This window comes from Anser anser (assembly GCF_964211835.1).
Source record: "Anser anser genome assembly, chromosome: 18".
In the NCBI taxonomy this organism is placed as follows: domain Eukaryota; kingdom Metazoa; phylum Chordata; class Aves; order Anseriformes; family Anatidae; genus Anser; species Anser anser.
In genome coordinates this window covers 2,871,658-2,887,881 of record NC_139739.1, presented here as the reverse complement: position 1 = coordinate 2,887,881, position 16,224 = coordinate 2,871,658, and the positions used below count along the sequence as shown (strand labels likewise).

Below are 16,224 nucleotides of genomic sequence, written 5' to 3'. Positions count from 1 at the left end.
GCTGGCATGTGGCTTGGAGGAACAGGGGTGGGATTTTCAACAACCCAGAAATTCAGAGCTCAAATCCTTAGGAAGTAAGCTCTCAAGAAGCCCATCCTGAACTTCTGTGGTTTCAGTGAAGTCTGTTCTGTTGGGGTATTTGGGATCGTGTATTTTCCGAGTGGCACAAGCGCAGGTTACGTGAGCCCTGTGTAGATCTCCGCTCACAGATCGCTGCAGCCTGTGCTGACGGTACCTGTGGGGTTTTCTGTAGGTCATTGCTGACATGCGTGAGAAGCGATACGAGGATGAAGGCATCGGAAGCAGTTACATGTTCAGAGTTGACCACGACACAATCATCGATGCCACGAAATGTGGAAACTTCGCTAGGTTTATTAATCACAGCTGCAATGTAAGTAGCAGTTTTTTTCATATAATTGTACTCTGACATGCTGATAAACCCACCGAGTCCTCGCTAACTCTGATCAGGAACACATTCAGAAGTAGCAAGGGGTCACAGGGTTATGATTAACTTAATGAGCTGCAGCAGATCAAAGCTGAGTCTAAACTAGCTTAAGGAAGAGATGAGAGACTTGAGAAATGAAACAGGCAGCAAGACAGAGCGTACTCAGAATCCTCCTGACCATATTGTAGGACCCTGATGGATGCTGTTCAACCACAGCTAAGAAGTATTTCCTTAAAACAATTTTAGCAGATCTTCTGCTGTGGGAACAGTCTTCTAGTGTCCACGTGGGAAAAGTACTCTTGCCCTGGTAAGCAGAGAAGCTGCTTTCCTGTCTGTTCGGTGCTGCAGTCTACATTCAAGGGCTTGGATGTCTGACCACGTTACCAAGCATTAGCTGAGCTGCTCTTAACCACTGACAAACGTAGTGGAGCACCACGAGGGCTCTCGTGCACTGCGAATGACCAGAATGTGTCTGTTTTGGAGGAGCACAAGGACAGCTCCTCTGGTTTTTGGCTTCATGCCTCCTCCTCTCAGCTTCCCACTGGGTTTCCTGGGTCTAGGCTCTGGAAGCATGGCTGAGACTGTCTGGGGAAGTGAGTGCCCCACTCTATTTTAGTTTAGTTAATTGTGTGGAGGCTGGGAAGCCGTGGCCATCGGGAGCCTAAATCATTACCTGTTCTGTCACCCTTGCAGCCAAATTGTTACGCTAAAGTGATCACAGTGGAGTCTCAAAAGAAGATCGTCATCTACTCCAAACAGCACATCAATGTGAATGAGGAAATTACCTATGACTACAAGTTTCCCATTGAGGATGTAAAAATCCCGTGTCTATGTGGCTCTGAGAACTGCAGGGGAACCCTGAACTGAACTCGAGGTTTCTCGTCACACTTGCACCTTCGGCCATGTCAAAACTGTGGTAACCAGGTGTGGTTGCACTTTGCCAAAAAAGAAAAAAAAAAAGAAAAAAAAAAGAAAAAAAATGAGGAAAAAAATAAGGAAAAAAAGGAAGAAAAAAATTAAAAAGGAAAAAAATATATATTAAAAAAAGGAAAAAAGAGAAGAGAAAGCCAAGCAAGTTTCGCACTTCTGCCAGGATCACGAATGAAAGCAAAAAGCGCACATGCTTACGAGGACTGTTCATGTTTCAGGTGCTCTTTCCTTTTCAGATCCAACACGCACACAAAAAGGTGACTACCGTTTTGTGGCATGGTCTATCCAAACACTAGCTTCTCTCTGTTCAGTCCCTACGTTAAGGCTCCTTCATGGGATAATGGTACCTTTTTTTAATTGTTGGTATAAACCTTCATCTTTTCATAAATGCTGCTACCTTTTTCTCATCAGTTTTGTTGGTTGAAAAAGACATTCAACGTTTAAATGTGAAGCAGAGACTGAAAACGCCATATAGGGTTTGTTGGGAGCTTGATCGGCTGAAATTGCACAGATTTCTCAGAGTAAGCTGTAAATAAATGTAAGGTTGATGTTACAGAGCAAGCCAGAGGCTTGAGGGTGTGTGAGTGGGTGTGTGCGTGTGTTCGGGTGCATGTGTGTGTATGGAGACGTGTCTGCAACGAGACTATAGGTGAACTGTCCTGCCTTTTTGTTAGGGGTGAGCCCGAACAAGTCCCCTAAGCCAGACACCCCGGGGAACGCCAGGTCAGCCACAGACCTGAGCTTAGCGCCTTGGGCTCATCGCTGATTTTCATACGCCATGCTGGTATATTGGGGGATCAAAACCTCAGCACCCCTGCAAGAAAAATAGTGGGTCCCGCAATCAGTAGTAACGAGCTGAGTCAGCTGGGCAGTCCGTTTGGCACCACGTATGGCCTTTTGGGATGCCCATTTCTCGTAGACTGGTTTGTCTAGCGTTCAAAAAAACAAAACACCTGAGGCTGAAATTAAGTGGGAAATACAGCCTCAGTTACGCTGTAGAAACCTTACCCTCCTTTTACGCATACACTACGGCCCGTGTTTCTAATAGGAGATTCTCATAGGATTTTCTTCCTGATGATGGGAAACAGACTGATGTGTTCCTCACCTTAATTTTTCTCACTTCTGTCTGCATTTCCCTGCCCTTCCAGCATTTTACATGGAGTATTTGCCCTGTCCTTGAATGGGGAAGATTCCTCCTGTGATAGGAGCGAGCTGGACCTGCTGCTCTCCTCCCCCGGTTACTCAGTAACTTGCCCCCGGGGTAGTCCCATCCTTTCGGTAAGACCAAACGTGGTGGAAAGTGCCCCGAGCGCAGGCTGCGATAGCAATCCCATCCTCCCCCACCTGCAGCGTGAAAATGAATTCTTCTTCAAACTAGGAAGCCCGTTTTGAGATGGTTTTTCAATCTCTTCTGACCTTGTAGACGTGCTGAGGTGGCGTTTGCGGTTCTTCAAGGGGTTCCATTTAAAAATGGGCCAAAGCACCAAAGAAAAAGCTTCTTTGGATGTGGTCTGGGAACGTTAGACGACAGTTCAGGTATAGACAGGATCAGGTTTTTCAACTCGCGTGGAGTTTCTCCTGCTTTAAAAGTAGAGATTAGTTGTGCTAAACCTCCCTAATTGGCTTATAGGGGAAACGGCGATGTAATTGTGAAACGCAAACATCGTCTGCGTAACTAAAAACCTTCTCCCCGCAGAACAAATTGGCCAGCTGTATTCTTGTAGCCTTGTAAAATTAGTGCTAATTGCTCTCCGACCACAGCTCCGTGATCAGAGGTTGCAAAAGAGTTTCCTGGAAGTTTTTTTGCCACTGTGACGTGGAATTGCCGGGCCTGTGCTGCAGAGCGGAGCTTGCGATGTGGGTTAGACTTCTGTGTTTGAATTCCTTCCTCAGACAGGAGGCTGGCGAGAGCAGGAGGGTGCGGGCTGCCGCCAGCTGCCGCCTGCCTGCGGCTCTGTCTGAGGGCAAGGAAATCGTCCCGAAGGTTGGACAGTCCGTGATCTCATCTCTGGTTTTCTTCCGTTGTTTCCTTTGCTTTGGGGTTTTTCCCCCTCTTCTTTGTAAATCTCTCTGGCAATTGAATAATCGTGACCCAGAGCTTAAAATTATGAGAAGCACAAATAGTTTGTCGTTGAACTTGGGTTGTAACAACAGCTGTGGCAGGAGAATTTGGGGATTAAACCAGCTGCTCTGATTCTTTTTTGTTTTCAAATGAGGTTCCTCTTGTGCCGATGCTCCAGTTGGCATCTTCACAGCTCAGCCTTTTGTTTCGAAGCTTTAGAAATGCACAGAAATTTTGTGTCTCAGAACCGAAGCCCCTGCCTGTAGCAGTCCTGCCCCTGCTCTTGGCCTTGTTCCTCTCTGGCCCATCAAACCAGAGCGTGAATTGGTTTTGTGGGGGAGGAAACCCCAGCTTCACACAACCCCTAAGTACCTGCTGGTGATTCTGTCCTTCCCAGCGTCTCTGTGTGCTCTGGACGGGGTCAGCCCCGGCAGGTTGTTGAGGGAAGGCGTGAGGCAGAGCAGGGTCCTGTGGGACGAGGCCCACGGCTCGGGTTCCTCCGCGGTGTTTGCAGGAGCGCCACAGGGATTTGGGTGCCGAAGGCCTCGAGCACTGAAATCGTTGGGGTGCTCCTGAAACCGCCTGTAACCCAGTACCCATCCCTCTGCAGTTTTCCAGGGGGATAAACGTGAGCTTTTGGAAGAGCTGAGCTCCCGGGAGCCCCCAGGAGGAAGCAGAGCTGTTTGCCAGCACTTCCGAAAACCCACGTTAGTCCTCAAAGTGAGGCTTCGCTTTTTTCCCCGTAGGTCTTGGCTTGCAGAGCCCTCCCTGTGCAGCTGGTCAGAGCAGCCCTGTCCCCACGATTTTATGGCGGGGTTTTAGGTCTGATCGAGGCATCCTGTGGCTGCCCTGTCCCTGCGGGGCCGGGGAGCCCTGCAGCCACGGAGGTGGTTTGGGAAGGCAGCCCCATGGAGCCTCCTTCCACACCCCCAGGTGCTTTGGCTTGTGCTGCTTGACAGAGAGGCGTGCTGGAGTCGTCCTGTTCGCTGTCCTAAATTTATTTTCACTTAAATTGAACCCTAAAACAGAGAGAGAGACGTTGACTGTGCTCCCCGCGAAATTGCAGCTCGCTTGGGTGGCTCTGCTGGGTGAAACGATCGCGGAGAGCAGTGCAGAGGCTTGGGAGGCGTCCCTCCAGCCCGTAGTGTCCCCAGGTGAGCGAGCTGGCTCGAGGTCAGCGTGCGAATCCCGCAGCAGCTGGCGTTCCTAGGAAGTGTGCTCTGCTTGCAAACCCCACCTGCCCTCGCCCTCGCTGCCCCGCGGCCTTCGGTCGCCCCCAAAGCGCCCTGTAGCCATCGGGGGCGGCGGGGCAGGGGCTCGTCCTGCAGATATTTATATTGTATAGAGCAGCTTATTTCTACAAGGAAAAAAACAAAACGAAAAACATTTTTAAACTCCAACAAAGTATACAGTAGTTTCAGTTCCGGTTTTTGTGACCTTTTTCAGGGATCATTTCAGTGCATTTCTGTATAAAATAAAAATTTAAGGAAAAAAGGATTTTGAAGTATATTAAAAAAAAAATGCATCTTCTGTACATAGGCAAACTCAAGAATCTTCTCTTCAAACACTGTTTCTTGTAGAAACATGTTGAAATTTTTTTGCTGATTTCTTTGTACTTCAAGAGCATGTAAATAATTTATTAAAAGTGACTATTGTAATTTGGAGTTCTTTTTAAACAGATTCCAGCTCTAATTCATGTCGAGAAGGTGGGGAGGAAGAAGGACTGAGTATAGCAAAGGAGCTGGTGGCATTTACAGCTTGTGTCAAGCTTTGTATAATGTAAATTCTGTATAAATATGTTTTTTTTTTTTTGTCAAATAAATAGATGGAATTAGCAGCATTAAGAAACTGAAGACAAAAAATTGCCAAGTCAAGGCTTCTTCTTTGCCCCCCCCCGCCCCATTCTGAAACCTAATGTGCAAAATCTATTTATTTCAAGCGAGGAAATGTGTACAGTCTAATAGACAACCTAAAATGTATTTAAGCGAGTTTGCAACTGGATTTTTTTCATTTTAATATTTGTTTTGTTTCTATGAGTTTCCTCCTTAATTGCCACTGTAGTATTTGTCCAAGTGAAAAGAAACCCTCTGGAACGGACACTCAAACGGGCAGTTTTAAAAGCAAAAGGGAAGAACACCCGGCTCCAATCCTGCAGTTTTCTGGTTCCTTAAACAGGTTGTTTTAATTCACGGTGTGAAAATAAAGGGCTTCCTTTAAAAGGAGGCAGGTAAAATGGTTTGCAATAAATGATTTTTTTTTTTAAAGTTCCTTTAAAAAAAAAATCTGCTTTGAAGATTTAGGATTTCTGCTTTTTCTTTTGTTAAGCAAATTTATAAATTTAGGGATGTTTTGTGCATATAGAATCTGTCACCAGTATGTATCTTGTTTTGAAGAAAGTGTTTTTGTTGTGGATGTGTCATGCTGTATATATTTGTTCATATTTTTGTGAATTGAATACTATGTACCATTGTATTATAGTAACTTTTATAAAGCAAACCATAAATATACTGACTTTTCTTACAGAAACATTATGTTGTGCTTGGTGTGTAGCCGGGGCAGCTTTTTGCTCTCGGACCCGTGCTGGGAACCACGAGAGCTGAAAATACTCCTCCTGTGTCCAGGCAGGGGCTTTAAGCAACGTCATACAACTATTGCGTGGAAGAAATGTGAGCAGGTCGGGGCGCTGAACCTGCAGGAAGTTAAGGTTACTGCTGAAATTATCCAATTATCCTGCCAGCTCTGTGCTGGACACAGCCACAGGGGGAAGCCCCAACACGTGTCTGTACTGGAGCAGCCACACCGCGGGCCGAGCCTGCCCCACGGTCAGAGCGCTGCCCGAGGCAGATGGGTCTCGCCTTTAATATTCTTCACTGTGCTGGGTGTCCCAGGGCACTCTGACCATGTCAGTTTTTCTGGCTTCATATATTTTTATTTATTTTTTTTGCTTTGCTTTGCTTTACTTTGTGGAGGTGAAAGCCCGTAGCCTACCAAGAGAGGTGCAGCAGCACCGTGGCTTCTCTGAGTTTTGGAAAAGGGGGTACACAGGGCAGGGATGAACGCAGCAGCTGATAGAGGAGGAAAATGAACCGGCAGGAGAGAGCCTTGGCTGCTGGCGCCTTCAGCCTCCGTTCTCCCCAGCCACAGCAGGGAATGGGAAGCCAGACAGTGCAGGGCTCAACCAGGGGGTGGCTGGGTCAGGCAGGGGCTCGGGCTGCGGATGGGCTCTCATCACGTCCCAGGAGCCCAGCATCAGCCAGGGCTTGGCTCAGGCTTTGAGCAGCTTCCACACTGGGAAACGCAAGGAGCAGCAACAGGAGCTGGATTTGGGGGGCAAATGAGTGACAGCAGGGGGACCCGGGGCCACCAGGCAGCCTGCGGTGTTCTTCGGCTGGTGCATCCTGAGGTCTGCAGGTCCTCAGGGAGCAGTCAAGGCTGTTCGCACCTCTTTTCCTTATCTGCGTGGGAGCTGGGATCTGCAGGTACTTTAGTAGCAAGGCAGGTTGGGTTGGGCGGTGTTGGCCACTTGGCCCTGCCATGGGACACGGGTTCCTGTGGCAGCACCGAGGCTGTCGCTGAATCTGGAGCCTCGGCTCCTCCCTGATGCCCCACAGCCACGGTGGGCACGGGGCCTGCAGCCCTGGCAGCACGGACTTACCAGGCACTCACGCTGTGACAGAAACGGATTTTATTGTGTCAGTGGGGAAAGCCCCCTTGCAAAGGACTGTGACGGTGCCCAGGGTGATGCCCAAGGGGAGTCCTCACCTGCAGCCAGGACCGAGCCAGGCAATCGCCACAAATGCAGCGATTGCTTCTTGAAGCACTGGAAAACCCCAGCCCCCCGTTAATTCAAGAGCTTACAGGTACTAGAGCAAGACTGGGGTACAGGGGCAGGAAGGCTGAAACGTGTACAATCATCTCATTCCAGAATGCTGTAGCTACCCCAAAATCATGTGTTTACTCTCAGGAAATTCAAATCCAAGATTGAACCTACAAGTAATAATAATTAAAAAGAGACACGCAGAGAGGCAAATCCCTGAATGCTTTCTTCTCTCAGCTTCCCGCATAGCTAAAATTAATGGAAAACTTCATGTAGATGGGGTTTAAGTGCTCCAGCTGTTTCCTGTGTCTTCCTCCAGAGCTGCATACCTTGGGCACGTGTCCTGTGTCAGGAATTGGGTGGCTTGGATCGGGTTAGGCTGGTTCATGAAACGCTGTCACCATTTCCCACGTCCCCTCTCCCGAGGGCAGTCCCTGGGCTGGGTCAGGATCAGTCCTTGCACGTCGCCAGCTTGGCAGCGACTTCCCCGGGCTATTTACTGAAGCATCGGCCGGGTCCCCGTTTCGTTTGTGAATCAGCTCGTTAGGGAATCAGCTCGTTAGGGGCCGGCCACGGAGGCTGGGCGCGCTCTGCCGCTACATGCGCTCGCTCTCCCCGTTGGGGTTCAGGACCGTCAGGTTGCCTCGTGCGTCCTGGTCGATTTCTATCGCTTCGAACAGAGACTTGAAGTTCCCGGCGCCGAAGCCCTGCGGGGAAGACAGCGTTACCTGGACGTGGTGCTGGGCTCCACGAGGCCCCAGCACCAGGAGAGCTGGCTGCGTGACGGCACAAGGCCCCGCTGAGGCCCCCAGGCTGTCACTCACCCCGAGGCCAGCTTTATTGCATTCAGCAGTGAAATCCTCCGGCCTACCTGGTGGTTGTGCCGCTGGATGACCTCCAGAAAGACCGTGGGCCTGTCTTGAACTGGTTTGGTGAAGATCTGGAGCAGGTAGCCTTTCTCATCGAAGTCCACCAGGATTTTCAGTTCCTGGAGAAAGGCAATAGGACGATAACTCCAAGACTCACCGAGGAGCACGGAGGTGCCTCCACGCGGCCCTCGGCCCTGCCAGACGCCGTGGGGAACCGGCCCAGCCGCGGCCCGACCCACCTCCAGCTTGTCGATGTTCTCCTTCACTTTGATTTTGGCAGCCTTCAGCCTCTCCCGCAGCAGCTGGTAGTAGCTGGACGGCACGTCCATGAACTGCATGCCGCGCTGCTTCAGGTTGGTGATCTGCAGGGCGGGGGAGAGCTGAGCGTGGGGCGGGTGCGCGGGGACAGGCGGTGGCGGGAGGAAAGTGACATTTTCTCATGGCTTTGGCTCCAAACGGAGCATGGGCCCTGTCCCACCCTCTCCCTTTGGGCCCCAGGTGCCCTCTCCAAGCAGTGTGGGGTTGGCCACCGTGCAAGGATGCCCCCGATGCCTCCGGAGGCTCTCTGGCCTGCAGAGGAGGCAGGGGCAGGCAGACCATGCGCTGTGGTGGCCCAGCCTGGCACCATGAGCTGCTCCATTAATTCTGTCTGTGAAACAACCACGGCACAAAGCCCAGGTCTTCGCCACCCACCCTGGGGGTCATCATCTACTTCTGCCCCGTGACGCAGCCCCGAGTGTGCCCAGGGCACAGGATGGGGCTGCCGTGGTGGCACTCACCGCCGAGATGATGTCGGAGGTGTTCAGCGCGATGTGCTGGACTCCGGCCCCTCCGTAGTAGTCGATGTATTCCTGTGGGGAAAATCTCACTGTGCTGGTGGTGTTTGGTGGCTACGGCACACAACCAGCGAGCCACTGCCCCGTTGGCCCTGTCCCTTTTCTTTGCCAAAGCCCTGCTGGTGACCTATCAACCCACGTGCTCACCTGAATCTGGGATTTCTTCTTGCCGAACGCCGGCTCGTTGATGGGCATCTTAATGGTCTCCTCGTAGTTGGTGACCACGATGGAGCGCAGGGCGCTGAACTCGGTGTGCAGCTGCTTGTCGTCCACCGACCAGAAGCGGTGGAAGAGGAGGTTCTTCTGGTACCTGCCGGGCCACAGGGGGCACATGGAAGCCCCTCGCTCTACCCCCGCACTAACGAACCCCTGCTCTGGGTTAATTGCCCTCAGCAGCAAACATCGGTGAGGCAGCAGAGCAGTGCCGCCTCCTCCCAGCCCTCCCCACTCTTACCAGTCGGCCACTGGGACCATCTGGAGGTCAGGCTGGTTCCCCACCACATGGTCCACAAAGCTCAGTTTGGCGCTCGGCCTGCGGGGAGGGGGACGAGGGCAGTGCTCAGCGGGGCTGGGGGGGCCCTGGGGGCTGCAAGGAGGTGCTGGGACGCCGCGCTACTCACAGCCTGGGCAGCAGGGGGTCCTTGAAGAGGGGTGCGTGGTACCCGGGCAGGAAGAGCCCCTTGTAGTTGAGCTTCTCTATCAAGGTGTGGGTGGTGTCGCCGTACTGCAGCGGGGAGGGAAGCGGCTCCGTGCCTGCCCTGCACCTCGCGGTGCACAGACCCCACTGCGGATGGGGGTGCTGAGCGCTGCCACCCCCCGCCACTCACCGTCTGGATGACGGCGAACTTCACCTTCCCGAACTTGTCCTCCTCCACCCAGGGCTCCTTCACCACCACGGCTCCGCGCTCCTTGGCTTTCTGGGCAGGAGGAGAGCGCCCGTCCTGCCGCAGCACCCACAGCCTGGGGGGACATGGCCCCAGGACCCTCCGCCCCCGCTCGGTGCCGCTCCTTTCCCCCTCCAAAACTCACCGTTTCGGGGCCCCCGCTGCATCGTGCGGGCGCTGCCTACCTTCACAATGAAGTCGCAGTCCTCCACTTCGAAGGCCACGTCCTTCACCCCGTCCCCGTGCTTCACCAGGTGCTCGCCCATCTCTGCCGGCAGCCGGCGGGCGTGAGCGGGGATGCTGCGCACCGCCCGGCCCCTCCAGCCTCCCAAAACCTACCCTCATTCCCCGGGTTGAGCGCAGACGAGAGAACGAACACGATCTGGAGAGGAAGAGGACGAGGGGCTCAGGGTCGGTGATGGGATGCATGCAGTGGATGCAAGGTTTAACGCTGCAAACGCCTTTGGGCAGCGTCGGCGCGCATCCAGCATCTCCCCATCACCACGGGGCGCCTCGGCGGTGGCACCGCCATCAGGGCTTTGTCACCGTACCTTGTCCTGCTTGATGACGTGCGACACCACCTCCCGGCTGCCCGTCTCCAGCCCCCGGTACGCCAGCTCCTCGAAGCCCAGCTTGTTGCAGTAATACGAGGCAGCCTGCCATGGCAGCAGGGGTAAACCACGGTGCGTGCAAGGGCCGCGTGTGTGCACGTGTGTGCATGTGTGCATATATGTGTGTGTGCACGTGGGATGTTTGCTGCTTCCAGCAGCACGGAGCTGAATCTGTCACCGCCCCGCTCTGCTCCTGCCTATTGAAACGAGCCCCTCACCCACAGGTACGCTCCTCGAGCAGCCCAGGAGGAGCAAGCAGGGACAAGAAAGTGGCACAAAGAACCCCAAAACTCCATGGCGAGAGCTGCCTGGAGAGCCCTCCGGTGCCGGGGCCGGGCAGGGAGGCGGAGGGGCACGCGGCAGGGCCGCAACGATTTCGCTTTTCATCTGCACATTGGGGGCCTGTCCCGCGCACACCCCCAGCCACCACCCCTCGCCTTGCGCAAGGGCCCCAAGGCCATGGCCCCGAGCCAGGGCCTGGCACAGGGACAGCGCCAGGGGCCACCAGCCGCCCCCCCGGCAGCCAATGGCCGCAGCGGCCGCGTTGTCCCCATCACGGCCACCACCGCCGCCCCTGCCCACACGTGCAGCCGGCCGCAGCCTCCTACCTGCTTGGCATTCCCCACCCAGAAGGTGATGGAGTGGAAGTGGATGAAGCGGCCTCGCAGGGGCTAAAGGGAAGGGGAGAAGTTTGTCCTGGCTGCTGGGGTTATCCTCGCCGTGCCACGGCGCTGCTCCTCGCCCGGGCTGGGAGGGCAGCGGCTGCGGCACTGCGGGTACGGATCCTGCAAGTGCAGTTCCTACAAATGCAGTTCCTACAGATGCAGTTCCTACAAATGCAAGTTCTGCAGGTGCAATTCCTGCAGGTGCAATTCCTGGTAGCATGGACTTGTGAAGCACCAGTGCAAGGCAGGCAGGCCGGGGCAAGGGAAGGCAGGGAGGAACGGGAGGAGAGAGCTGGGAAAAGAGTATCTGGAGATGCTGGGGAGCCCACGTGCGGACAAACCCTGCGGCCCTGCAGCTGCTGCCAGGTGCCCTCGTTAACCTCTGTGTTAACGATTTACCCAAGCGGGGCAGAGCGCAGCGAGCCCCTTTGCTGTGTGTCATCCCCGCCAGGCACAGACAGCACTGGGAGTGAAACCGGGCAGGAAACAGGGACTGTGCTGAGGCGTCGGGCTCAGCCGCTGATGCCCATCACGTCCCGTCACACCGAAACGGAAACATGGAAGCGTCATGGCCGAGCATGCCGAGCAACCAGAGCTGTCCTCTGCAGCCCACGCAGGTGGCGGCTGAAGTGAGCGCGAGGGGGGCCCACGGTCAGCCTTGCCCCCAGGAGCGCTGCGGGGCAGCACCTACCTTTTCTCCCTTGTCCGTGTAAGTCGTCTGGAAAGAGAACCGGGGAGGGGCAGGTTAGCGGGGCGCAGCCGAGGAGCAGCTCCCCCTGCGCCTTCCCTCCCAAGCCCAGCGTCGAGCAGGGGGGAGAAAAGTGGCGAAATGCCCCCAAAACTGCGTGGTTTGGCGTCCGGCCCCAACCCTCACCATTGCTGCGACCCGGCGATGTGACAGCGGCGAAGAGAGCGCGATGCCCTGCACGGGCCTGATATAGCGGGGCGAGGGACGGCTCCTCCTCAGCTCCACCCCGGGCACTGCCCCGTCCCCATGCGTCCCGCTGGCCCCACGGGTCCCACGGGTCCCCTCCTGTGCCTGGTGACCTCCCTGCTGCAGCCAAGCCGGGGTGACGTGGGCGCACGCACGGTGCAGGGGCAGGGGACACTCGGTGGCTTCCTCAGCCACGGTGACAGCGGTGCTGCAGGGCTGGCAGGAGCGGGGCCACGGTGGCCGGTGGCACCAGCATGGGGCTGGAGCGGTGGTGGTGGGTGGTGGCACCGTGCCACCCGCTGCTGCTGCACACCCGGTGGGGGCGGCAGCGGGGCCGGGGCCACCTCACTGCGATGGCACCGCGGTGTCACCTACGGCACGGCCACCACCGCATCACCACGAGGCGGTGGCACCGCTGTGTCACCCCCCCCCCCCCCCAAAGCAGTGCCACTGCCATGACCCTTTGTGGCACTGCCATCGCTGTGTCACCCCATGGAGATGCCACCACCACGTCACCCCATGGCACTGCCACTGCTGTGTCACTAAATGGCGCTGCCACCACCATGTCACCCCCCCCATGGCACTGCCACTGCTGCACCACCCTGTGGCAACGCTGCTGCCGTGTCACCCCATGGAGGTGCCGTTGCTGTGTCACCCCCTGTCACTGCCACCCCTGTGTCACCCCCACGGCCCTGCCACCGCGGTGCCGCCGCCGCGCCGCGGGGACCCAGCGCTGGCCCCGCCCCTTCCTTTGACCCCGCCCACTTTCCCGCCACCCCCGCTGACCCCGCCCACTTTCCCGCCACCCCCGCTGGCCCCGCCCACTTTCCCACCACCCCCGCTGACCCCGCCCCCCTGCGTTGACCCCGCCCCCTATCCCCGACCACGCCCACCCTCCGACCACGCCCACCCCCCCCCCGACCCCGCCCACGAAGGCGGGGCTCCCCGTTAGCCCCGCCCCCTCCCCCCCGTGACGCACCGCGGCCCCGTCCCGGCCCCGTCGCGGCCCCGCCATGGCGCAGCCCGGTGCCGGCGGCGCGGTGACGGCGGGCGCGGTGCTGCAGCTGGTGCGGCGCAAGGACGAGCTGGAGGCCAGGATCCGGGCCTGCTACGAGCTGCTGCGCGACGTGAGCACCGCCGGGGGGTGGGGGGGGCCGGGGGGGGAACCACCGCCCCCCTCTGACCGCCCCCCCCCCTTGTCGCCCCGCGCAGAGCGGCGTGGGCCCTGACGAGCCGCTGGTGGACGCCGAGGGCTTCCCGCGGGCAGACATCGACGTGTACCGGGTGCGGGCGGCCCGGCACAGCATCGCCTGTGAGTGGGGCCTGCCTCCCTCCCCCCCCCGATTCCCCCCTGGGGCGGCCCCGCTGGGCGTTGAACGGGGCGCGAGGCTGTAAAAGGCTCTCTCGAGGATTTCCAGGCGCCCCTGGGCCCCGCAAACCCCCCTTCAGTGCTTGTTCAAGCGCCCTGTGGGTGGTTTCCAGGCCTGTGTGGGGACTGTCCTGCCCCACTGGGTGCGGGGGGTGGCCGCAGCTCGTCCCCGAGGTGCCCCAGCCGTCGTCTTGTGCACGACCCTGGTTTTGGGGTGAAGGTGTTGAAAAAGAGCCCTCCGATGGGCCTCGCCCCGCGCTGACGGTGTCCCCCGCAGGCCTGCAGAACGATCACAAGGCCCTGATGAAGCAGGTGGAGGAGGCCCTGCACCAGCTGCACGCCCGCGAGAAGGAGAAGCAGGCCAAGGACCAGGCGGAGGCGCTGGCGGAGGCGCAGAGCCAGAGCCAGAGCCTGCCCCAGGCTTTTGCCAGAGTTAACGCGGTGACGCCGGAGTCGCCGGCGAGCGTCTCGGTAAGTCCGTGGGTCTGACAGCCACGGGGAAGGCTTCGCTCGGACCCACAGGGGAAACAGAGCAGGTGGCTTGCTCCGTGTTCTTGTCAACAAGCAGGAATAAGCCATGGGACACCATTTATTATCATCCCACCCCCCATTTCTTTTTATTTTAAGTGTTTACCAAATGCTCAATCGCCTTCTTAACCAGCATAGTTAATCCTGAAAGCTCCTGTGGGGGGAGCTGCCTTTGCGTGGCCGTGCCAGTGTCACCGGGGTGTCCTGTGAAGCGACTTGTCACTGTGCTGGAACCAGAAGAATTGTTTTCTCAGCTGTGCCTTAGCACCATACAGCTCATACAGGGCCTTACTGATCATTCTAGAATCGGTGTTTCTCCTCCCATAAAATAGGGCACAGGAATGAGTACTTGCTTAACAACATGGAGAGGGTGTAACGTAGTTCCGTTGCCCTAATGGTATTTATTACCTGTCTTCAGAGAATGCAGATGTTCAGCTTCCTTCCGTCTCTCTCTGTCCAGGGGCTTCAGGTCGATGATGAGATCGTGGAGTTTGGCTCCGTCAACGTGCACAACTTCCAGAACCTGCAGAACATCGCCACGGTGGTGCAGCACAGCGAAGGGGTGAGCTTGTTTCTGCTGAAAACTGTTCTCTTGCCTGTCTCTGTTGGCTAGCTGTAGCTTGTTCTGTGGAAGTCAGATCTGTGTCAGGTTCAGTCTGCACTGTTGTAGCCTTGTTCCCTCACAGCACTGAGCTCATTCCTGCCTAGACAGAAGAGAGTAAAGAGGTGTGTGCTCTTTGCTGTGAGCCTCATGTTGCCTGCTCCACCCCTAGGGGACTGCCTACAGCAGTTTGCTGTGCTGCCACACCACCCACACGGCCCTCTGGACTGGCGAGAGAAGCTATCGCAGCCTTCAGATGATTTTTAGTGGGACTGAGAGATCTCATGGAGCTTTCTGTCCACTGAACGCTCCCTCCTTTCAAATCTAGCTGAAGGGGTGGGAATGAGAACTGCTGAAGTAGTTTTAATGTTCTTCTGGTGCTCCAGCAGAAGACCACAAAAGAGGGTTGACTCGGTGATGGAAAGTTGCCATCTCTCTTTCTTTCTTTCCTTTTTTTCCCCCCTTCCAGAGACCGCTGAGTGTGACTGTCATCCGCAATGGCAAGAAAGTGCACCTGGGGCTGACCCCGAAGCGCTGGGCTGGGAAGGGCCTCCTGGGGTAGGCTTTTATTTCATTTAACCAGAGTGGATGAGGCTTTCAGCCAGCTCAGAGCAAATTTCCTGCAGCAGGGCCAGCTCTGCGCTTCGCTGTGTGTGTGTTGCTGCCTGCTGTGATGTGTTTTGTTGGCGGGGAGGCGAGTTGTATCAAACATGAGCTGCGGGGCAGAAGGTCTCAGTCGCTAATTCCTCCAATAGAGGAAACGAATGGAAGAGGGATGTGGTGGACCTGATTTAAACAGCGTCAGTTCTTCTGAGCTTCTTTCAGAAGTGAGCCTTTAATGTTTCCTTCTACACTTATTTTTCAGCTGCAACATCATTCCCTTGCAAAGATGACCACTGCTTGGAAAACAATAAAGACGAAGCTTGTGCCTGCTTTTTGGACTCTGGCCTGGTTTGAAAACTTCCCCTGTAATCTTCATTTTTGCTGAAATAGTGTTTTGGAGGCTGTGATCTAGGTGCCAGACTGGCAGAGTATGAAAAGGATGGAGCAAGGCCTTACCACAATTCAGAATTGTGCTGATTTATGAGGAGCAGCTCGTAGAGTTGCAGGATGTGGCTTCTCATCTCTTATTCCTTGTGTCGCTTTGGAGTGAGGTTAGAGAGAGACCCAGGCTTCCCTTGATACAGATTCTGAAGAGCATAAAATGCTCATGTTTAGTGATAACAGAGCATTCCTTTTTTTTTTCCTTCCCTTAAAATTCCTTAATGAACATCTTTTTAAAATATTCTAAAAAGTCATGGGGCACTTTTTTGTCTCTCTAGTAATAGATCGCAACAGCTGTTGGAAGTTACCAAATACGATGAAAGAATTTTTGGAAAGCCTAATTATTTTAAGTTAATTAAATAAGGAATAGGGGGGTTATAATTCTACTTTGTCTTACTTTCTAGTATTTTGTTTAGTTATGACTGTGTAAAAGTATTCCTAACTTGATTGTTTGTTTTTTTTTTTTATTTGCTGGAGTTGGTTTTAGGGTGTATGAACTCTTCAGGGGGATTTTGGGGTGATTGTTTTTGTTTGTAGTTTTGTTTCCAGTTGAACTTAAAAATACTCTCCCAGAACAATAAAACTGAGTAATGCCTCTCTGTATTTGTGTAGAAGTTATTATTTTGAGA

The 16,224-nt window shown here is 55.0% G+C and overlaps 3 protein-coding genes across 3 annotated transcripts in view; 2 read left to right on the top strand and 1 right to left on the bottom strand.

Annotated features, from left to right (window-relative positions):
* Positions 1-5,596, top strand: part of SETD1B (SET domain containing 1B, histone lysine methyltransferase) — a 49,322-nt gene extending 43,726 nt beyond the window's left edge. Inside the window, exons 17-18 of the mRNA XM_083804266.1 lie at positions 254-391; positions 1,139-5,596. Coding sequence (XP_083660392.1) covers positions 254-391; positions 1,139-1,312 — 312 coding nt within the window. The 3' untranslated portion in view covers positions 1,313-5,596. The remainder of the gene's footprint in view (positions 1-253; positions 392-1,138) is intronic.
* A 1,509-nt stretch (positions 5,597-7,105) lies between these two features.
* Positions 7,106-12,063, bottom strand: HPD (4-hydroxyphenylpyruvate dioxygenase). The gene is made up of 14 exons (XM_083804291.1): positions 11,994-12,063; positions 11,811-11,837; positions 11,063-11,125; positions 10,395-10,499; positions 10,183-10,225; positions 10,029-10,111; positions 9,787-9,876; positions 9,580-9,683; positions 9,414-9,491; positions 9,107-9,269; positions 8,903-8,974; positions 8,363-8,485; positions 8,126-8,242; positions 7,106-7,961 (listed from the first exon to the last, which is right to left on the bottom strand). The coding sequence occupies exons 1-14, from the start codon at positions 11,994-11,996 to the stop codon at positions 7,851-7,853; spliced, it is 1,182 nt and encodes a 393-aa protein (XP_083660417.1). The 5' UTR covers positions 11,997-12,063; the 3' UTR covers positions 7,106-7,850.
* A 903-nt stretch (positions 12,064-12,966) lies between these two features.
* Positions 12,967-16,198, top strand: PSMD9 (proteasome 26S subunit, non-ATPase 9). Its single transcript, XM_083804265.1, has 6 exons — positions 12,967-13,180; positions 13,266-13,365; positions 13,700-13,893; positions 14,411-14,512; positions 15,021-15,109; positions 15,417-16,198. The coding sequence occupies exons 1-6, from the start codon at positions 13,067-13,069 to the stop codon at positions 15,442-15,444; spliced, it is 627 nt and encodes a 208-aa protein (XP_083660391.1). The 5' UTR covers positions 12,967-13,066; the 3' UTR covers positions 15,445-16,198.
* Positions 16,199-16,224: the final 26 nt, after the last annotated feature.

Excerpts from the sequence above, each read along its gene's own strand:
- HPD (XM_083804291.1), bottom strand. Across the intron at positions 9,492-9,579 it reads GACCCCCTGCTGCCCAGGCT|GCCGAGCGCCAAACTGAGCT; the intron begins GTGAGTAGCGCG and ends CCCTCCCCGCAG. Across the intron at positions 8,243-8,362 it reads AGAACATCGACAAGCTGGAG|GAACTGAAAATCCTGGTGGA; the intron begins GTGGGTCGGGCC and ends GCCTTTCTCCAG.
- PSMD9 (XM_083804265.1), top strand. The coding sequence starts at position 13,067 with ATGGCGCAGCCCGGTGCCGGCGGCGCGGTGACGGCGGGCGCGGTGCTG. Across the intron at positions 14,513-15,020 it reads TGGTGCAGCACAGCGAAGGG|AGACCGCTGAGTGTGACTGT; the intron begins GTGAGCTTGTTT and ends CCCCCCTTCCAG. Across the intron at positions 15,110-15,416 it reads GCTGGGAAGGGCCTCCTGGG|CTGCAACATCATTCCCTTGC; the intron begins GTAGGCTTTTAT and ends CTTATTTTTCAG.